This window comes from Tachysurus fulvidraco, chromosome 16 (genome assembly GCF_022655615.1).
Source record: "Tachysurus fulvidraco isolate hzauxx_2018 chromosome 16, HZAU_PFXX_2.0, whole genome shotgun sequence".
NCBI lineage: Eukaryota > Metazoa > Chordata > Actinopteri > Siluriformes > Bagridae > Tachysurus > Tachysurus fulvidraco.
This window is the reverse complement of record NC_062533.1, coordinates 11,152,736-11,176,185: the sequence shown is the minus strand read 5'-3', so window position 1 is coordinate 11,176,185 and position 23,450 is coordinate 11,152,736. Positions and strand designations below refer to the sequence as shown.

At 39.7% G+C, this 23,450-nt stretch overlaps 1 protein-coding gene across 14 annotated transcripts in view; it reads right to left on the bottom strand.

Annotated features, from left to right (window-relative positions):
- myt1la (myelin transcription factor 1-like, a) overlaps positions 1–23,450 on the bottom strand; it is a 47,555-nt gene that overhangs the window by 6,328 nt on the left and 17,777 nt on the right. For 6 of the 14 annotated variants that reach the window (XM_027166324.2, XM_027166323.2, XM_027166322.2 and 3 more), the window contains 9 exons: positions 15,217–15,722; positions 12,858–13,835; positions 9,458–9,592; positions 7,359–7,449; positions 5,385–5,492; positions 4,143–4,363; positions 2,007–2,063; positions 1,515–1,795; positions 40–258 (listed from right to left, as the gene is read on the bottom strand). In XM_027166324.2, the coding sequence (XP_027022125.1) occupies positions 40–258; positions 1,515–1,795; positions 2,007–2,063; positions 4,143–4,363; positions 5,385–5,492; positions 7,359–7,449; positions 9,458–9,592; positions 12,858–13,835; positions 15,217–15,722 (2,596 nt within the window). The remainder of the gene's footprint in view (positions 1–39; positions 259–1,514; positions 1,796–2,006; positions 2,064–4,142; positions 4,364–5,384; positions 5,493–7,358; positions 7,450–9,457; positions 9,593–12,857; positions 13,836–15,216; positions 15,723–23,450) is intronic. The other 8 variants (XM_027166331.2, XM_027166334.2, XM_027166332.2 and 5 more) reach the window with 5 other exon arrangements.

Sequence of the window (23,450 nt, the reverse complement as noted above, 5' to 3'; positions counted from 1 at the left end):
AAAGCAGCACTGTTCCCAGGTGGGATCTGGAGGCCGTACCTCTTTATGGTCCTCGTCCAAGCTCTTAATCTTGTTGTAGTCCACTGGCAAGTCCCAGCAGTCTGGGCTCATCTGGTAGCAGCGGCTGTTGAGCAGTGCTTGCCGCTGAGGAGACATGGGCTGCAGCGGCGTGAGCACTGTGCCCTCACCCATGCCCCCTGCACGACCCACACTGAGGTCCAGAGTCCCACTCTCCTCCACCTCCTGCTCCTCTGGACTCTGGACAGGAGACCGGAGGAGACAAAGAGTATTGAAGAATGAAAGAAGGCAAGACAAGAAAAGAGAAATGAGGAGGAGAGAACAGGAGAAGAAACCGAGAAAAGGAGAGGAGAGGAGAGTAGAGGAGAGGAGAGGTGAGAATGAAAAGAGAGTATGGTAAGATTTGAAGAATAGAGTAATGGAAATGTATATAAGGTAGCACAGAAATCAAAAGAAATCATTTAAATATGCAAAGATCTAAATGACCAGAGAGGAGATAAACATGAATAGATGAAGAGATGAATAAAAAGTGGAAGAAACAGGAAATAAAAAGAGAAGACTGAAAAGAAAAATGGAAAAGAGAAGAAAAAAATTAAGAATTAAAAAAAAAGAGGTGAAATACATGGCAGAGAGAAGGGTGTGGTAGAAAGGAAGAACAGAAGAAAGAAAGGAAAAGAGAATGAAAAAAATAGGAGCATGATCTTGCACCATTCACTGTTCTACGTCTCTCATTAGTGCTCAATCTGAGTCATCCTGTTCTTTGCTTTCTCTAGACTACAGTGAGCCTCAGCGTCCTAACAGAGAGGTCACACCCTTCCTATTGGGCCCAATGAGAAAACAGGCCAAGCCTGGACAAGGGCTAAAAGCATCATCAATTTAAACTGTCTCATACAGAGGAGAGTGAGTGACACAAAGGTTGAGAGAGAGAGAGAGAGAGAGAGAGAGAGAGAGAGAGAGAGAGAGAGAGAGAGAGAGAGAGAGAGAGAAGATGGGCAGATTTAAAAGGAAGAAGAGACAGAGGAATAAAAGCGAATGATAGAGAGGGCAGAAGGCTGATACTGCACCAATTCTGTATCAGCTGTCGGATGCTGCTTCTCACCGTTTGTATTATCTCTGCATTCAGCGTGTCACTATAGAAATCAGGAGCTGTTCATCACACAGTGGAGCTCAATGTGGCATGAAAAACACCACACCTTTTACACCCACTCGAGCTATACACTAACACTGCATCGAGGAGACTAACTCAGAATAACTTCAAGGCATGGAAATCAATTGCTCATGCAGGCACAGAAACACAGAAAAGTCCTTGTGTGTGAAATAAAGAGAAGACCAGGGTCAGAGATGCTGAAGTAAAAGATAGAATTGATAGAAAGATAGAATAAAAAGCAAGAAATTGTGTCATTGAGAAGTACTGAGAATTACAGAGACACAGAAGTAGAAAATCATGGCACAGGTATAGCAGCCTGTGCGTGTGAGAACAGGTGTTTGGGGCTCACCTGTGCGAGGAGCTCAGGGCCTTTGGCGGTCAGGCTCTGGGGCATCTCTCGGCAGCGCGTGGACAGGTTGAGGATGGCCGTTGCGGCCATGTGAGCGGCCTCCATGTCGTGCGTATAGTCAAAGCTGCTCTTGCTGCAGGTGCTGCTGGCGCTGCTTCCTCCTCCTCCTCCTCCTCTCCCTCCTCTTCCTCCCCCACAACTCAGGCTACTGCCGCTGCTGCTGGGAGCGTAGCTGCTCGTTGTACTGCTGGCAGGACTCGAGGTCTTACAGTACCGCTTGGCTGTAAACACACACACACACACACACACACACACACACACACACACACACACACACACACACACACACATACAAACACACGAGCAAATTTACTGTCACATGTACAGTAAGCACAGTGACATAGGAGATATGATAGATGATATAGAGTTCAAGCAAAGTCAGAAAATGAGAGAACAACAGATGAATAGATGGGTAGATAGGTAGACACCTACAAGACTCGCTTATTGGATGGTCTGATGTTCCATGATGAATGCTGAGAGCAAATGAGTCTAAGAGAGAGATAGAGATCGAGAGAGAGAGAGAGTGAGAGAGAGAGAGAGAGAGAGAGAGAGAGAGAGAGAGAGATTAAGCAGAGAGTAAGAGAAATAGAGAGAGATAGTTCACATTTACAGACATTTTGCAGGCAAAAACATACATTATTCAAGATCTAACATATCTACATAATCTGCTCTAACACCAGGAATGAATACTTTCACAATTATGGGCTAGGTTAAGGCATGTACTAATCATGAACTAATGAAGAGCTATGAGCATAACCATGACATACTTGAATACCGACCACCTTAAGCACGTTAAAACATTTGTTAGTTAACATATTAATTAACACATCAGGGTAATCTCAAACATGTTCTATAAGAACGAATATACAGTAAATGAAAAACTTTGCATCATTTCATATTGTTTATATCATCTGCCATATGCAACTACGTACACAAACATCACTGGATGTCTCTGGATTACATTCATAATTTACACTGATCCTCCTTATCGAGCGTAGGAAGACATACTAATAATAAACACCAATAATTGCATCTGAACCAGTTTTGCGTCATCCTTCCATTTCTGTTCCAATCTCTCTGTAGGTCTAGTGCATGCTCTGGATGGCTCGGGCCCCAGGGCTCTGCTCCTTTACCCAGAAGAGTGAAATTAATACACTGACATTCATTCATTAGCAGACCATATTATCTATCAACATTTAAATCCTGTGTTGTATATGAGTATGTTCCTGTGTTTTACTCTCACACCAAAGAGATTTTATGTATGTAGTTTCCACCTATGTGTTAATTAATACATTATTATACATTAACTAATAAACATGTAGTAACATGTAGTTAACGTGGTGGTTATTCATGCATGAATTCATAAGAATGATGTCAGAGTTAAATTTAGCTCTTTATTAGTTCGTGAGTAGTCCATGCCTTAAATCAACATTAGTTCATATTTAAGTAAGTATTCATTTCTGAATTATTGTTGGAGTATTCACATACTGTTATTGTAAAGTGTAAATTTTGGTGGATTTTTAGGAGTTATTTTTGGCCTTTGTGCAAAACAAGCCTGAAATCTTATTTAATAATTCTCTTACTTCATTTTTTTCATGAAAAGCTAAAAAAGTTCAAGAACGCCATTTAATGAAAAAAAAAATAAACCCCAAACAAACAAACCCTAAAATAACCTTTGATGTAAGACCGAAATATTAGACTAAAAAACGTGATGTAAATTAGACTGAATGAACTTCAACACTGTTTAAAAATAGTCTAGTCATTTTAGTCATTTGGGCAGAATGTTTGAATCATGTATTTGATGGATTCAGGGACCTTCAATAAACTCTATTTTCTGCAATTCTTTTCTAAGCGTATTTAGATGAATCCCACCTTCTGCAATTGAAAAGTCCAGAAGCTCTTATAAGCAGTCGGTTGACTGGACAGATAGAGAAAAAATGCTCAACAACAGGGATCTGTCCAACTATGAAAAAATATCTAGTATCTCTATTGTTTTGTTTCTCTGTATATCTGATCATGGAGCAGTCTGCGGTACTGTAAATACAAGAAAAGTTACTTTAATTATTTCCACTGATGGTGGAACCGATGACCCGGGGTTATAGCGCAGGTTATATTTAGTTACATACAGATAAGGTTTAAGTCTTTATTTGTACTTGCAGTCTGTATGACTTGATTGAGGCTGAAGAAGCAAGCTATTTATTTTTTTTGTGGTTGTTTCTGAAGGCTAGAAAACATTTTATGAACTCCAACTCCTCCATTGTCTTTTCATTCAATAAGAACTCACACTGGTGTAAAAAAAGACTGACCTACACTGATTATTTTAGAATAATGCCTTCACTGCTGCTTGCCAAATATTTGGATATTTTCAACCTTGAGGCAAAGCAGCACTACAGCAAGAAAAAAAGATCTACATCCAGTAAGTTGGTAGTGTTCAGTGCTGATGGGAGAAATTTGTCTTTTTTTGATAAAAAGCTTTTTTTTTCAGGATAAATTCAGCTCCCAGCTGTTACCCCAGTACCTCAGAAACGAACTCCCAGAAACGTCAAAGTGTAATCAGGTTGCGCTCACCCTCGTATCCTCTTGGTGAAGTGTCTCGTCCGTGGTTCTTCTGTGTGAGCGAGCGCTTGCTGTAGGCGTGAGGCTGGCCGTCATAGCCGCCTCCGTAGTCGAAGCTGGTCTTGGAGTACTTCTCCAGCTCCTTGGCTAGATTGGAGCGGGGCGTGCTGGTGGAGACGTTATTTTTGTAACCGTACTGTGGGATCTCCAACTGTTTCACAAAGCACATAGGCCTGGAAGATAATCATCGACACAGGCGGGAGAGGAAAACCCGGCCTGGGCATCAGCAGAGCTAGCAGAAAGGCTAATTAGCTCAGAGACGCTGCTATGATTTTATAGCTTCAGCCTTGTAGACCTACGCTGAATTGGGTGGATGTTAACCTGTATGTTTGTATGTTAACAGTATATTAAAGCTTAATACTGTGATCAATGATTTCTATTATATATCATCACATTTTAGCAAGTACTCCAAAATTATATAGAAACTCACTTCAGATCACACTGATGCCAATACATACTACTGTAGCATCAACATTTATGTATTTTAATTTGTATATGTATAGATATACTGGCACTTCCATGTTTATTTGCCCCGCTTGTAAAAAAAAACTATGTTTCAAATTCCAAATTATGAGCTAATTTGAGATTATAAATCCCTATATAACATATTACCCCAAGCTTACAAATGAAAAATAAAATGCTTTCCCGTTTGTTGCAAGGCACTTCTTTGTTTTCATATGTATTGGCCCCTGAACTTCCTTGTATTCCTTAACATTCTTTTCACTCAGCATATGAAAAGTATTTTTATGCTTTCCTCTTCCTGGCAATTTAGTTGTTTTGTCTAAAGTACTTTAGATGCTTTTCTTATACATCTACTACAGTATCTGATATGTACAGCTCAATAACTTTGAGTCTTTGTTGTATTGGAAGTTCTTTCCACGTGACCATGGAAAACGAAAGGATTTTACATGTGTGCAACCTTGTATTTAAACCAGAGAGAAACATGAAATAAAGATTCTGGAAACTGAATTTGAATAAATATATTTACATTCGATTTGTTTGCATTTATTTTGCAAATATTCTTCCATCAGTTTGACAGGAAGTGCAATTATTAAACAATGATTTGTACAAGACTGATTTTTATTTGAGAAAAAAAAAATCGCCTGTGCTCTTGAAAGGTGCCATTAACGGGGCATATAAGTGTGTGTAGGGTGTGGGATTGATTGTAGTCCCAGGCGAGTGTGTAAGCCGTACCTCAGCACACGGTCGGATGCCTGATTGGATTTGGTTCCGTCACTGGATTGGTGCTTCTCCTGAACCTTAGCAATCTTTTCAGCAGCTGCTATAGGACATCCTGAGAGACTGCAACACCAGGAAGACAGTAGTTTCAGTGGTAGCACACCTTGCACACACACACACACACACACACACACACACACACACACACACACACACACACACACACACACACACACACACACACACACACACCTTGCACACACACAGAGAACAATATCTACACTCGTTCACTCACTCACACACAAACACACAAACACACTTACTCACGCACGCACGCACGCACGCACGCACGCACGCACGCACACACACACACACACACACACACACACACACACACTGAACACATATCTACATTCACTCACTCATTCACTCACTCAATCACTCACACACACACACACACACACACACACACACACACACACACACTGAACACATATCTACACACACACACACACACACACACACACACACACACACACACACACACACACACACACACACACACACATACATACACATACACACACACACACACACACACACACACACACACACACACACACACACACACACACACACACACACACACACACAATAAGGCTTGTTCCAGTCAGTATATTCAGTCGCTTCCACTGTATGCACAAACACTGAATGTGTGGGTGAATAATAGTAATAAAAAACAACACATGTAAGAATTATGTATGTTCTATTCTATCTATAGCATGAAGCCTCAGCATTACAGTTATCTTGGTCTTTTTGGTTGTAGCACTGCAACATAGAACTACAACATGGCCAATAAGGCTTCTCTCACTCTGCCTCCCCACCTCATGTCTTCTTCATTTCTTTGTCTATTTTACTGTGTTCTTGCATATTTTTAATCATAACACATTGTTTGCACAGCAGACACTGACACACACACACACACATATACACACACACACACTCAAGCATTCTTAAAAATAAGCGTCTGTGGAACAGAAAAAGACGGACCGTCTGTATAATCTATATAGTTCTGCACACTTTCTGAATTAGTAAAAGAAAAAACGAAAGAAAATATCTTGAGTGGCAGATTGCAGGACCGCCATCAATATGCCGAGTTGCCATGACGACCAAAAGACGAAGCACGGCAGCCACACATACAGATATGCACATATACTCTACCACGTATATATATATATATATATATATATATATATACGTTTATGTTATTTAATTTTTTTTCTTTTCCCCTTATTTCAACCGGTTTAACGCCGGCGCTGTGGGTGTGAGTCTGTCCCACAGGACCCGTTCCATATAACATGGCCTGCAGCGGCTGTGAGTGTGAGGCTGTGTCTGAGAGATCAGGAGTTCACAGCTGTACACATGATGAGGAGACCTGCACCTGAGCTGAGTGTGTGGGTGTGTGGGCCAGTGCACACAGGAGATGGTACAATTGTGTCTTATTCTGCTTTGTGTCTATTAATACACTTTAATCATTTGCATTGTCTGGAAATTGTGTCAAATGCATTAAATGTTAATATGTAAAAGTATAATGGTGGTAGTGTGTATGGTAGAATTAGTGATGAAATATAACTAGAGTTATCATTTTAAATGAATTTTAAAAAATAAATAGTTACCAATTATTCAAGAGTTTGTACAATTCTGTCTCTACAGCTGTGATTAAATCATTCATAGTCAATTTAAGATTATTTTGTTTGAAGCATGACAACTGAATTGGCAATGACTTTACATTAAAGGATTTAATTTCAGGCATGCCATGTCACTTCTCTCAGCAAGTCAAAGACGCCATGACACAGAGATACTTCTTCACATCTGTGCAGTCTTTACTACTGTCCAGACAAACCGCTTGAGACAAACAGCCTGAGCCTGCACTAGCACTTAACCAACAAGCGCTTCCAGCCTCTTCAGCTCCTCAGGGCAATGACTCACCTGCGGTGCGAGTTCCTGTTGCTATTAACGTGGCCGCGTCCCGAGCAGCCAGGCGTCGGGCACTTTAGAACATTCTCATGCATTGCAAGAACTTTGGAAAGACAGGAGAAGACAGGAGAAGGCCAGAAACAGTGAAGGTTAGGAACACTCAAGGTGGAAAGAAGAGCTTTGCCTTTAATTAGACTGAATGAGTTTGAGTTAGTTGTTTAAAGACAGTTGGCATAACGATCATGAAAAAAAAAACAGTGAAAGATAAATAATTTGAGCCGTGCAGAAAGGAGCACATGCAGCTAAATGCAGAGATGTGTTAGTAGCGTGCAGCGTTATGCTAACAGAGAATTTTCAAAGTACAAGTTGGATATGGATTTCACCTTGCAGAGTGGAAGATCACCAGTTTTTCAAAAGAAAAACTCACCCAATATGGTAAATGTTTGTGACCAAGTTAATGACCAAATCCCTAAATGTTTTTTGCTCTAAGGATTTACAGTAGCAGTTATCTGTTTATGGATGAGTGTTTGGTATTTTTATAGGTAATATACTACCAGGTTTATTCTCTTGCAAATTTGGTCAAGTCAGTTTACACAAAGAATTGGCAACATAGGAAAACTAAATTATTCTGATTTTGAAGCAATACTGTATCACTACTAATATATAATACTAGCTATTCTATTAAGCACCAGTGCAACACATTTTGTTACTTACTAAGTAGCTTTCATGTAACCTATAGTATAACACATATTTGATCAGTTGTAGTCCATTTTTTAAAATAAATGTACACTAACATACCAAGTTTAAGGTGTAATTTGCTTCAAAAATGGTACCGTTGGTTTCACTTCCAGGTTCTTTGGAGAAATTAAACCTCCCAAAAAAAATCACACCTGGAATGAAGGAACACTTAGAGGTCAGATGTGAACCGTTTCCCCCCCAAACAGAGCAGACTTGTTACCATTTCCATATGATGTGAATCCAAGACATGCTAAGCTCTTGAGACAATTGTAGTTTTGGAACATTTTCTATAAACAAAAATAAAATCCCATAAATCCAATAAACCAAAATCCCCAAATTCCACTAAACCATTCCTCATGAGACTAGCTTCATGTGCAGTTTTGAAGAATTGGTTGAACTTTAATGCTAATTCACACAATGAAACATTTGATTTTGTGAAAATAAAATTCACGAAATGGTCATCATGCACTCTTAATAACCTTTTCTTTTACGGTGTAGAATCTAAACTTAGTCTTTAGCTGGCTTGTTATATGTCCTGTACTTCCCTCAGTTCCCTACTCAATCAATTCATCAGCAACACCAAGACATGCAATGTAATCCAACTCAAAGCACAACACACACACAAACAAGCTGCTTTTCTTAGCCATCAAACACACATTTGGGAAGAGGCATAGAACAACAGCACATACAATAACCATTTCAGGCAACAAGCACATCAAATAAAACAGCACCCCCATACCAGTCGGAGGTGTAACTACACTCAGGACTTTTACAGCAATGGACCTTTTTCACAACAAATGTGTCATTATATCTGTTAATGAATAATAGAGTTACGGTTCCTGCTTTAAACATTACTTAGGTAAACTTTTAAATGTATGAACAACAGTGAACAGGATCTTCCAAATTAAGCTGGAAGTAGCTAGCTATATTTTTTACTCCTAGCTAGCTAAGCATGGAAACTATAAACTATAGCATTAGCAACAATCAGGGCGTGTGCTGGGGAGGAAGATGTGATATAGTGACTTTGTCAGAAATATTCTGCCAGACAACAGTTTGATCGCTTTATTCAAACGAGCAGGAATAACTTTTACAGATAAATGCTAGCTACATGTGCCGCCTCTTAAAATGCTCATTCTCATCCAAGCCATTATTTTTTCATCAGTGGGAAATGAGTGAAAGCTAAAATACAGATGTTTTCTTGACTTGTTTGTGTGTTGAAAGACACTGCAGCGATCGCAGCACTTTTTGTCGCCGTTGTTCAACAATCTCAGTGGAGGTTTTAAACCGTTACTACTTACGATTCTGCATTTTTGCAAACACAAATGTGTGAAAAAGGTCAGTAAATAACCCCAGCGTGTCCTGGATGCTCTTACTTTCTGGTGGGACGCGGTCTTTGTGAGGGCAGCCAGACAGGCTTCTGTGGTGCGGGTACAGGCCCGTGACGTGGCCCGTGCCGTCACACCCTGGGGTGGGGCACTTGCTCTCTTTTTTCTCACCTCTTGAAGGATCTGCAGAATAAAGAGAGCATTTCCACATACTGTTACAATTCCTAATTCAGAGTTGGATTTTTATGTCACGTTATTAACCCTCCAATCAGGAGGACATAATGAAAACTGGCTATATTGTTGCCAAACTTAGTGAATATACCATACACTTTTTTTTTGCACTCTAAGGAATATAATCTTCATGTTTGTTAGCTTTTACAGCTAAGGGAATTTCATATTTCGTTAAAAATGTATAATGTATAATGTCCAAATGTCATAATGTATAATGACTAAACCTGAGTCAAAGCAGCTAATAAGGCTTTTCCCTTTGAAGGCATTTTTGTCTAAGTTCTAAATAAGGCTTTAAAGATTCTCTAATAACTGAGCACATGATTTGGACAGTGAAAGTGTTTCCACAAAGCCACTAACCATATCATATCTGTAATATGAACCAAAATGGCTAGTACTTATGCATGACGGTTTGAGAAAAACACTTGGAAAGTCTGAATTCAACCAGAAATGAATGGTTTTGACTACAAAAAAGTTTGGCCAGTATTATTTAATATTAGTATTAACTTGGATTAATACTTCTTCACTGATATCAGCGAAAAATATCAATAAATATATATTTGCAAACAAATATTTGCACGATAAAAATTTTATTTATTTATTATTTTTATTATTTAATTAGATCATTTTTTTTTTTTATCAATCACTGATGTCCATAAAATATATGTCCTGATTGTAATGACTATCTGGTGAAAAAAATAAGTTTTAAGGTGACTTTGAAATTTAGAAGAAATTTTGTGCTTAGCATCATAGGCACTCTGATCCTTTTTGGTTAAAAAAGTTTTGTTAATTGCTTTTTCATGATTAATTATGATTGCTCTCATGAGTGCTCTCACACTTTGATACTAACAACTGTTTTGATGATCAACTAATCTGCTGATCGCTGTTTCAATTAATCATCTAAAGAATTTTTTTACTTCATCAAGATTACATTCAAAATTATTTTCCTCTACTTCTTCATAAAAATAATATATTGTGCAAAGCTCTAGTTAGCTAGTCTGGTTTCTCAGCCCAAGCTTTTACTTTGCAGCACTCAGGACTGTGTGCTTATTATGCGCTTATTATCCAACAACTATGGAAAACAATGCAAAATAATGAAGCTAATATAAGGTTAATGAGTTTGGAACTTTCTTCCACTGGATGTTAATAGAGTTTGCTTTGTTTTCTTTTTTGTTACAGTTGAACATGGAAATTGGTCCTGACCATCCAGACTGTCACTGCTTAATAACGACTTTATTTACACCTTCACCAACACCGTCAGCATCCTGCACTGGGACTTGGCCTCTATACCTGGGCCTGTATATTTAAAATGTACAGAACAGGCAACCCTAATGAAGTTCCCTAATCAAGGTACTGACAGTCTTTTCGTATGTGTTGAAAAAACATATTTATATTGTTTTTTCTTCCCAAAAATAATGAAATATAATAAGAAATTTGGTCTTGTACATGGAGCAATACATTTATAATTAGCCACAAATATTAAATGAAACTAGTAACACTTTCCTCCACAATTTGATAATAAAGTTTAATAACGATTAGTTTGATGTCAGCATTGCATGAAGTTAAAATATATTTTAAATAACTTATATACAGTTAAAGATCTGGATAAAAATCTTATAATAAATAAGCTGAATTAAAGTTATTTAATTCATAGCATTATATAATCGTTAGAAAAAAACTAGCAATTAGCAATAAAAACATTGTAAATAAAGTAAATGATTTGTTTATAAAGAAAATTGGGTGGAGAGAAAAAAATGATAAAATCCTAAAATCTGTTTTATTATTATATGAACTAACACTTAGTCAATCAATCTTCGATCAATAAACTTCCTATCACTTGCTTATAAATAGTTTATTACCAAACCTTTAATTAAACAGTTACCAAAAAAATCTAATCGTAGTGAAAATAATACTAAAATGACTCTAATTTCGTGCTTCATCTAAAAACGTCTAGCCGCAGGTCCGAGAAGTCCAAACACGAGAAAGTCAAGACTTTCTCTTTAATATTATTTAATTTCAGCTTCATAATGCTTCATTAGTTGCTCATGTCATGCTTTAAGTTGAGTTGAATATTCCATATGCAGAGCTGCAATCTGACTGAAATGTATAGTGTTTAGATATGGCTGCAAGCTTCATAGCCTGAGCAATGAAGTTAAAGTCATGACTTTTATTACAATGGCCAGTATCTAGAGGTGAGCAGAGGATGAGAACACCGTAACGACCCTTTGCAAAACGTTATGCTGATACAGTCTGGCAGATTCTTACAGATAATAATGAGAGCACGTAGCATAGCTGTGTCTCTCCCAGAGGAGGAGGGTGTGAATCAAAGTAGTTTTGGAGAAATAGGCCATGGACAGAATTGCTGTCCTAACGGGCCGTGCAGATTGCCATTACTCATGCCTGACAAGGCAAGCCTCTGATGTTACTGTGCAGGCCTATTTTAACAACGTAAGCTGCTGCTGCTTCTGCTGTCACTGCCACTGCAATCTGAGCGTCTGAGATCGACCAGAATAATGTGTCTGTCTCATTAAAGGAGTCCTGCAGCTAGTACATATGCCACTGGGGTAATGTAGCTAAGACTTAATGCAAAGACGCTTACTAAAACACCTCGGAGATATAAAAATATGCTGCTCCGTAACCCCTTTAGACCCTGACTGAGGGATTTTTATTCACTAAAATGGCTAAACTTAAAGTCCACTGATTGCTTGTAATTGTTTTTTAGAGACTAAGCAAGCATTGTTCTCATGTCACAAAGTGTGCCGTTGTGGCTACAGTGTCAACATTTCACTCTTAGCCTTAAAAGTGGAAATAGCTGCTCAGAGTATATGAGTGAAACTTTAAATGTGTCCATGGTAAAGTGTACTCTAATATTCAGTATGGCCTCACATTTCCGTAGACGGTTGTGTTTTTCAGTAGAAATTCACCACAAATCTGGAAGGTTTTTTATAAACATTTCCATACATTCTAAGACCTGTTTTTGTTAGCTGTGAGCCAAGTTTGAATGAAGACTGAGCCTTAAAATGGTTTTTGTGTTGCTTTAATGTATGCATACATTGTAATTTCTAAATTAATGCTAATATTATTGGTGTTTAAATTACTTTCTGCTATTATTTTATTTCATTTTTTTGTGGTGTTGAATGTTCTAGTCAATCATTGCTTTTCAACTAATACATTTTACACCAGATACTTTTCATTGTGTTTTGTACATTATTATTATTACCTTTAGGGTAATAGGCTCTTCTTGCCCCATCATGATGTAGTCGGGCTTTACGCTCCTCCGCTCCACTACTCTGCCTGGGGCTGTGCTCCCCATGGAGCCGGTGATGGTCCCTCCGAGCCACTGCCTGCTCTGACGCCATCCTATCACGCATGACCTTGGCACGCTCTGACTCCAAAGCGATGGCCTTCTCCAGCAGTGACAGGTTGCCCTTGGTGATGTCGAAGGCCTCGTCTGAATGCTCTGATGCCACAGACGTTGTGTCTTCATCCCCTTCATGGGCACAGCTGGACGGGTAACCCCTGGATGCTGGGCTTAGCTGCTCTTCAAGCTTCATCAGGTTCACCATGTCTGAGTAGGTCCTCTCCATTGGTCTATGAGGCTCCATCGGGGCCTGCTGGCAACTCTCGTAGCGAGGCAGGTGGAGGTGCATCTGATTCTGTAGGTGTTGCTGCTCAGCCTGGAGGTGCAGCATTGTCTGCTCAGGTGGCTGTGTTTCACTTAACTTGCGTGCCAGATCGAAGCACTGGTTCCTCAGACATTCCAGACTACTAAGGCACACACCCTCCTCGTTCTCTTCAGGCTGGCCGTTGTGGTGTTCCTGGCCAGGACCAGTCTCCGGGTAGCCATCGTCTGGCAACACAGCTCCGTGACCCTGTGCCAGCAGCTTCAGCGAGTCCACTGTCTCCCGCACCACGTCACTGTCCAGGTCCACACTTAACTCGACCTTCCGCTCAGGACCATCGTCATCATCCTCATCTTCGTCCTCACCGGCACTGTTGGACGAGCTGCTGTTCATCTCAGACTCTGTCATGGCCTGGTATGCGGCGTCCTCTGCTATTTTGCCCAGGTTGAGCAGGGACTTAGCTACAAGCTCATCGTAGTTCTCATATTCTTCACTGTTTGTGTTGTTATTGTTGTTGTTGTCTTTTTCAAACATCTGGCTGGGCTTTGATTGTCCACAACTGGAGTAAGTGTTCTCTAAAGTAAGAGGATAAACATTTTACCAGCATATCAGGACATGTTTTTTACATGTTGCACATAAACTCGGAAGGGCATCCTTCTAAAAATGGAAATGTCAAGAATCTTTCTATTGCAGTGGCTGAGTGTTTTGCATATACATCGTAGGTGTCTGATCCTGAAAATCTGTAAAATCAAATATGTCTGAACGGCTATTACTATTAGCATTGTGTGGCATTTACTACCAAGAGAAACACAAATTTTACATGAAATCAATGGTGAATTTGTTTAAATGGTAAATATGTTTTTTTTTTTGTTTTTTTTTATCTTCGATGTAAATTGAAAAAAAATACAAAAAAAGAAAAAGCCCCAAACACATCAATTATTGCTAAAGAAACTGTGAGGAAAGTAATGCTGAAAATCTCTCATTTCTCCTTTAGGGATTTTAATATTGCACGTATTTGGGACACAGGAGGATGAGACTGCAGGGATAAGTGGAGGATGCGATGCTCTGCTTCTAGAGCCAGAAATAACCTCAGGAGGAGCCGGTTACCACGGCAAGGGGGAGCTGAATGTATCTGACACCTGTAAAATGGCAGTGTGCATGTGAAAGGAGACAAAGTTAATAACGTGGAGAGTTCCCCTCTCGCCACTGTTTTCGAACAGACTGTCAAAAACAATGGAGGAAGTCTGAGTATGAGGCCGAGATGCATACTAAGCAATCAGTGGCTTCACGAGTTCAAGAGGGGAGTAAAAGGGATGTTCCCTGTTCTCAGCCGCACTGTAGTCAGAATGCTAAGTGCTGCTCAGCCAGCACAGACTGTGGAACGATTCAATTGTACTTCAGTCAATTATGTGTCCTGAAACAAAAACTTTCACATTCAGGAAAATTAATGAATAAAAGAATTATTATTGAATGAATTTAGCTGCTACATTCGGATTTCTTGAATAAGAAGTCAATTAATAGCATGTTGAGTCTAGCAGGGTGACAGTGTGACTGAGCGTTTCTATAGTACTGACATCGACACGTCTTTGAGCGACATGTCTAGAGACAGTAGCAACACATTCCAGATGTAAATATCTGAAATCAACTCTGGGCCTTTGAATTTCTTGATTCTGCATGAATTAATTATGCAAAGCAGCACAGACAGCCAAGAACCAAACAAGCAGCCAAGTTCCTGACTCTGCATATGTTATTCCAAGATGTAAACACGCTCAAATTAAATCTGAGTTTAACCTCATAGACATTGTTTAATTTAAAATCAATCACACTGGAAAGCAGAGTGAAAATCTCTTTTTTTAGCATTAAGTAAAAATCTCAGTGCTAAGTAAAGAAATAAATAAATGAAATAAATTATATATACGTCAGATTTTTTTTTATACACTAGCAGAAATGACTAACCTTGATGATGAGAATGCTCTTCATATTCATCCTCTTCATCATGCTCATCTTCATCTTCCTCTTCCTGTTCTCCCTCCTCCTCTTGTTCGTCATCTCCGTCCTGGTCCACCACCTCCTCATCTTCCTCCACCTCTTCCTCCATCTGCTCTACCTCCTCCCTCTCCACCTCTCCTTCATCTTCCTCTTCTTCGTCTTCCTCATCTTCCTCCTCGCCGGCCTCGTCATTGTCCTCAGAGCACTCCTCTTCTTCGTCGTCTCCATCTTCTCCATCCTCCTCCTCTTCCTCCACGTCTTCATCTAACTCTTCCTGTTCTCGCTCCTCGCTCTCTTCCATAGCTTCGTAGTTGTCATATATCACCGGTTCTCCATCTGCCATGCTTAGAAATGGTTGCCGTTTGGTAGCCGGCTCCTGTGGCGGTTTCTCCTGGCCTTTCCTCTTCTTAGCCAAAGGGCATCCATAAACACTGCAGCAGGCATGCAAACACCAGGAAGGATAAGGGTTTTTTCTATTGAGTCATCATAAAACAAAACAGAACTCATTTTAACGCAAGATGTTTTACACCGTCTGGCCAAAAAGCAAGCGTTTTTTCATAACAACAGTACAAACTCACTTGCCTCAAGATTCCTGAATCTGTCCATCCGCATTTGCAAAACCAAAATGGAGTAAGCTAAAGTCATCCAAACAGCCCTCAATTACACAAATCCCATAATTATCGTTAGCTGTTGAGAAATTCCACTTTAATTGGCCCAAAACAGCATGCACAATTATGTGGCTTAAATGTGGAATTCATAAAATTAATTATCCCATTTCTGTCTGAGAGGACTTGTTTGTGGCTTGCCAAGAGGGTTGAAGGTTCTGCTCTCTCGGTGGTGAATCAGCATTCGACTACGACTCTGGATCGGCAGGATTTAGGTTCATCTTTTTCAATTTAGATCCATAGCTCAAAGTGATTCATAAACATGGAGCACATCACACAACCAGGGGATGGTTCTGGGGTTTTTTTATGCAATGGTAATCACAACCCAACATTATCAAAATGATTATGTTTATCATTCAGATCTTATCGTTATTAGCTAATTTAAATATTTAATTAAAATACGTTCAATCTAATAATTCAACAACTGTAAAAAAAACAACCTTTATCAGTAATGTCCCTGTAGGTGGAATGGTCAGGAATAAAAAGGTATATAATTGAACACATTTAAATAATGAGGCTAATTTTTCTGCTGGGTCTAAAACTCATCCCACTAAAGCCCTGAAGACACTATACAGTAATTACTCTTATATGTCTCTCTACATTCATGCACTACATTATATACACTGTACATAAGAGTGCATCAGAGAGTGTACAGTACTTGTGTGGTTGGGTGTTGCTATGGCGATTATAAATTGTCAGATGCTTACGGAAATAATTGGATTAGGATTATATGTATCAGTTAATAATCTAAATAATTTGGTTATTAACCGATATAAATAAAAAAATCATTTCCTTCCTATATATTAGGTTAATATTTTCAATAAATTTCGGAAAACTAGCTTTAAAATTGTTTTGTATATTTAAGTAAAACATTACAGAACACATTCAGGCCAGATGTTAATAATAATAATAATAATAATAATAATAATAATAATAATAATAATAATAATAATAATAATAATAATAATAATAATAATAATAGTAATAATAATAATAATAATAATTGTCTTTTATTGGGAATGTTTTAAGGGATCTAACATACAACAGAGCGTTTTCCAAGTTTTCTTCAATGGTTTCACGGCAAATAAACATTTTCCTCACAGGTCCTGAATTAAAGCAATACTGAACTGTGATATATTACACTGAACACCAACGACCAAAAGCAACTGATTTAAAGCAAACAATCGTAGGATGTAACACTGGCTTAAGTGTGTATGTCTTAAAACATCACCCTTGTATACATTTTTAGTGTAATCATTATTTTCCTGCCTGTGACACATTTGCATCACCACCTCAGGGCCCCTGTCCCACACCAGCACCTTAGCTGTGATCCAGGGACTTCAGGTCTTGTGGGAATGAGTTGACTGCAGCGCAGCATTCCTGATGCTGCTCACTCTGACCTGTGCCGCACCAAAAAACCGAGATCTGTGAGGATTGGAGTGAATCACTGCTGCGAGCTCCTGAGACGCTCCCAAAAACTCCCCACACAGCAGTGGTAATAACAGGCTCCACACTAATAATCTGACGGGTCGAGTATTCACTCAGGTTGTGTCATGGAATTTAGTTAATGGAGTTAGGAAAAGTTTGAAAAACCTTGGTTCATAATAATTACTCTCACGTCTGTCTGCGTTTATAAACTAATCTGTGAATGCTGTACGTAAGAGTGGAGTCAAAAAAAAGGGTTTGTTCTTGTTAACATTTTTCTGCTCAGAAAATATAGCTTCACTCCCATAAACTCACAGGACCTAATTACTTTCACTGCAGCTACCAAAAAATAAAAATTACAGTAGATACAGATAAAGATGTTTAAGATAAATAAGCCATTTGTTTAAGGGGTTTAAGGAGTTTATCTTAAAATCTTATAATAAAAATATATATTCTTCACATGGCCATAAAATACAACAACTTATCATTTTTTCCAGTGTTCAGAGTTAACCCTAACCCAAAACAGTCTAATCTAGTAAGATGTCATTTTATTTTAGCTACCCAAATACTCTTACTATAATAACACATTTGTATTGGAACATATGATATTTTTATGATGTTTTTTGTCATGTGTTAAATCTTCCTCTTCCTCTTAAATGTGTTGTTGAAGGAAATATGCTGCACATCCAGAGATTCAGGTTAAATATGCATTATTTGTACTGGCTAGTGGGTCTTCATTCATTCATTCATTTTCTACCGCTTGTCCGAACTTCTCAGGTCACGGGGAGCCTGTGCCTATCTCAGGTGTCATCGGGCATCAAGGCAGGATACACCCTGGACGGAGTGCCAACCCATCACAGGGCACACACACACTCATTCACTCATGCAATCACACACTACAGACAATTTTCCAGAGATGCCAATCAACCTACCATGCATGTGTTTGGAATGGGGGAGGAAACCAGAGTAGCCGGAGGAAACCCCCAAGGCACGGGGAGAACATGCAAACTCCACACACACAAGGCGGAGGCGGGAATCGAACCCCCAACCCTGGAGGTGTGAGGCGAACGTGCTAACCACTAAGCCACCATGCTGCTAGTGGGTCTTGATTTTTTAAATACTTACAGATGCTGAGGAATCATTCACAAAAAGGGCAGTTTTGATTTCAATGAGTCCTTTGGCAAAGAATAATATACAGCCTTTGAGTAAAGTGAGGCCTGTGATTGCTTGCAAACCACCGCTGACATTTCTCATTTAAATGCCTTATAAATGGATTGAAATGGCAAAAGTGTATAATAACAAGCGGCTGAAATTTCCACCTTTATTCAGTTGTGTGCCTGCTGAACATTTGTGTAGAACATAGAGCACTTGTGGTGGTGGTGGTGGTGGTGGGTTTAACGGGCAGGCAGCCAGCAGCTCGCGTGTGTGTGGGGGAGAGCATTTATGAGGCGCACAGAGTGACCTCGCACACCTTCGCGTTTCCCACTGGCAGGCCACGCCAATTAAAATTCCACAGGTAATTAAACCACATTTGAATGAGGAAGCAGTGCAGGCAGGGTTTGAGTGCGGCTGCTGTAATTATGCACAGAGAGAGAGAGAGACAGAGAGAGAGAGAGAGAGAGAGAGAGAGAGAGAGAGAGAGAGAGAGAGAGAGAGAGAGAGAGACAGAGAGAGAGAGACAGAGAGAGAGAGAGACAGAGATGCTGTGAGCCTTTCAGTGCTGCTGAGAGAAATAATGACTTCAGCCCCAGACAACTCCTGGCGGACAAATGCTCCGATGAACTCTACTAATGTCAAAAAATGACTATTTGCTGGAGCCTGTTCTTTTCCATAATTTCTACAGCAACTGACACAGTATTGCTGCATAACCTATAGACTGTTGAAAGGCATTTATAAGAAATTCTGAATAGATATTTGAACAATCAGTGTTTTTTAATTGAGAATGAGTATAAATAAATAATCTGAAGGAGCTCATACAAGGCCATGGAAAATTCTTTTGTTCCATTCAAAGAGGTGAAATGTCTACAAAAAAATAAAAATTGCATTGCGGAACAATGGCAAGTAAAAATTCTTCTTTTTCATCAACTTTAATTGGTCTGACTGCCACGAGCATTTTCAAAAACGGGGTGTCTCTTTTGTCTCAATGGCATTGCGTAGATCCTCAAATCAGGCTCCCGTGCAGCCGGGAGTTCGGTGCAGGGGGCCTGCCACTGCCTCTCCCAGCACGAGTTGCTATAGGAGCGCATAGTCTCAGTGTCTTCACACTGCAGCATCCACAGGCATGCGTGCCAAGGCACCGTCGCCATGGTGATCTGCCCCCTCCGGAGTGGGATTTGCCATTCGAGCAGACAGACATAGACAGAGTGAGAGAAAGAGAGTGTGCTATAGGAGAGAGAAAGGGAGGGAGAGATAGAGAGAGTGAGAGAGAGAGAGAGAGACAGAGAGAGAGAGGGAAAGAGAAAGAGAGTGAGAGCAGTGATCGTGAGTCTGACAGGCATCCCTCCCATCCTCTGCAGCCGCTCCAGCAAGAGAACAAAAGAGGCGCCGGCGCTAAGCATTTCAGTCTGTCTCGCAGGCTCGGCCTTCTTCTCTCAGCCTCAATCAACCGAGTAGGAACATGCAGGAGGAGATTGTCACATTGTGTATAAGCATTTCATCGACAATGAAGTCTCCTGAAACTTCTGCCCATCTGTTCACTATCTTCTCAGGTAGATTACAATAAAAATAGAGATGAAGGGAAGACGGAAGGTGACTGTATGGGGACGTTGGGGGTATCAAGTGAACAGGGGGCTGTTGCGATTGTACAGCAAGTGATCATAAGCACGCATGCACGTATGTATTGTATGAACTAAATATGAACATCATCCAAATAAAAGTGACATCTGGCTAAACCTCTCAGCTGAATAAACAGTTTGAGGAAATTACATACCAGTCAGAGATAACAAACAAGCCCTCACAAGCCCTCTGCATGTATAGCACTGGCAATTTAGAGTGACTTGACAAGCGGCAAAGCCAACAGACCGCACAGTCTCCATCTTCAAGGCTGAGAGAAAGAGGGAGAGATAGAAAGAGAGAGATAGATAGAGATAGAGAGAGAGAGAGAGAGAGAGAGAGAGAGAGAGAGAGAGAGAGAGAGAGAGAGAGAGCAAGAGAAAGGAGAAAAGGATGGCATATGCCTCCCACACAGTCCAGAGCCCATCTGCTGGCGTGCTGCTGGTTAGAAATGAACTACCGCACAAGCATGTTCCTCTTCTGCGACGTGCAAAGATGCAAATTAGAGCTTGATGGTGTAAATTAGATGCCTATATCTATATCTATATATGTCTATCATTCAGAAATTTATTTATGGTCCACCCTGTTCCTGGGTTTCTGGTACTCATTTTAGTTATAGTTGCAAAAAAACATGCTTCAAAAGCTTTAACCGATTTATATCAGCTGCCGGAAATTCCTGTGCTATGAAGAAAGTCACACAAAAAAGATCCATGATGCCTGAAAACCTGTCACCGGCAGTCATCACATAGGAGGAAAGTGTTTGTGTGGAGCACATACCTCCGTCTGTCAAGAACATGAGCAAAGAGAGATGCAGGTGGAAGGAGAGAAAGAGCGAGAGCGAGAAAAAGAAAAAGAAAGGAAGAGACAGAAAGGAACCTAACACTATCATTCGCCGGACTTTGCCACCAGCTTTTGGCTCATTGACAATCCTTTTAGTGAGTGCTACCTGTCAGGCTCTGAATTATCCAGCTCCGGTCCATGTGAGTCATCATCCATCAGAGAGAGAGAGAGAGAGAGAGAGAGAGAGAGAGAGAGAGAGAGAGAGAGAGAGAGAGAGAGAGAGAGAGAGAGAGAGAGAGAGAGAGAGAGAGGTGGGGTGAGAGAGAAAGAAAACAAGGGGAAGTAGAATGAAAGGGTTGTAGAAGGACAAAGGAGTGAGGATGTACAAAGATAATGAGCTAAAATGAATTGAGAAGAGCGCTTAAGAGAAATAGAAAGAGCTGCAGTAAGTCTGAGGGTTTGAAGAGAAATCGAAAGCAGGGCATAAAAGTGGCAACTCAGCAACTCCCTTTTTCTCTTGACTAACAAATTGCTAGCAAAAATACTTAAAAACCACAGTTTGACCAAAGAAAACATTCTACATGTAAGACAAATTGAATATGAGTCTTTAACATACTCATGAATATGTAAAATAATAAACCCTGGCTGGACACTTTATTGGGAACACTAATAATAATAATACAGTGATGCTCATTCCTTTAGACTCAGTTCTTCATGGTATGGACTAGGAAGGCCCTTAAAGTACACTAAGCTCTCAGTTCATGGAAACAGTTAGTAATAGTACATTATCATGCTGGAAGAATCCATTATACGATGGGAAAATTGTGGCTATAAAGAGATACACATGATCAGTAACAATACTCAAATAGGCTGTGGCTCGATTTGATATTAAGTGGCTCAGTAAAAACATTCCCCACACCATTACACATTCCCCACCAGTCTGATGTATTTGTTACAGGTAGACAGTCATGGGGTTTTAACATCTGATTTGATCATATTCTTAGCTATTTACTGAACAGTAGAAAGAGTTTGTTTATTGAAATATTATATATTTCTATCTTGTTAATTTATTACACAGGTTCAGAAGCTACAGTGGAATCTGGTTACCACAATGATATCGTCTAATCATTAGTTTGTAGCATATGATAGATTAGTGTGTACTCACACTACAAAATATGTCTCTTGTTAAGAGAAAATATCTTTAATATAGACAAAGTGACTTACTATCGCTGATTAGGAGATTATAATCAAACAAATATTAAGCCTATTAGTCAAGCGTGTCCTCAAAAACTTTGCTTAATTTCAATTTTAATTTATCCCAATGAGCAAGCCAGAGGTGAGCATTTATTTATTTATTTATTTATTTATTTTAATTTTAATTTTAATTTTAATTTTAATTTTAATTTTAATTTTAATTTTAATTTTAATTTAATTTAATTACATTTTTTTTTATTTAGAAACAAAATGACTGTTGAGTTAAGTATGTAAAAAAAATCACGTTTTTGAAGGCAGGTGCGATTTTGGACTATTTTGTGTTGAGCTATTTTTAGAACCGCCTTCCCCACATAGGCTACGGAGGAAATGAATACGAGCTCAAACCAGTGTATAAAGCAACTCGCAATTTCCCTCACCACCTCTTATCCCTGTTCCGTCCCCTTTGGATTGCTAAGTGCAATAATACAGCAATATATTCAGTAACACAGGCAGACGACGTGTACTAGACAGGTATAATGAGTCACTATCTGTGATGATTTAGTCTCTCTGTAGCTGTCTGTTTGCCTGAAATACACAAAACTACAGTAGGAATTGTTAGCAGAGTTGAGATGCAGAAGACCTCAGGTATGTGTGTACGCATACACATACCGCATGGCACGGCTGGAAAACCTCTGGCTCTAAAGGCTATTAGATGGATTAATGCAGCCCTATAGATTATGTGTTCGTAATACATTATACATTAGCCTTCCTCCAAAGGGGAAAGAACCTTTGCCATGATCTAACCTCATATACAGAAAAGCAAGGGCCAGAAAAAGCAATTGCTTTGTCATCATGGTTTTGTAATGGCTGGCTAGGGCAAAGCAGATGCAGCGCACTCTTCACAGGTGATACAGTGTCCTCATTACAGCTGTGCCACGGCATCCCTGTGATGCCCCTGACGTATAGGCCTGGCCTCTAGAAACAACACCGGTGCATCAATCCCTTCCCTCCTACTGCTGTTAATTCATCAGAGACATGCAGGTATGAACCCACCCACCCACCAACACACACACTCACACACACTCCCCTCTTGAGTGAGAGGTCTCCTGGAGTTGTCATTTGTCTGTTGCAGAAATGCAATTACGTCTCGTAGTTCACAGGGTCCTGCTGCTAGGTTGACATCAGAATCATAGCCATCAGTCTCACCCCCCCCCCCCCCCCACACACACACACACTCCTTTCTTCTCCTCCTTATTTTCTCGCTGGAGTAAACAGCATCAAGTTAAACATGGTGTTAGAAAAGAGCAATAATCAAGCAGTTGGACCTTCTTCATCCTTACTGTATGTCAAGATGTGGCAATAAAT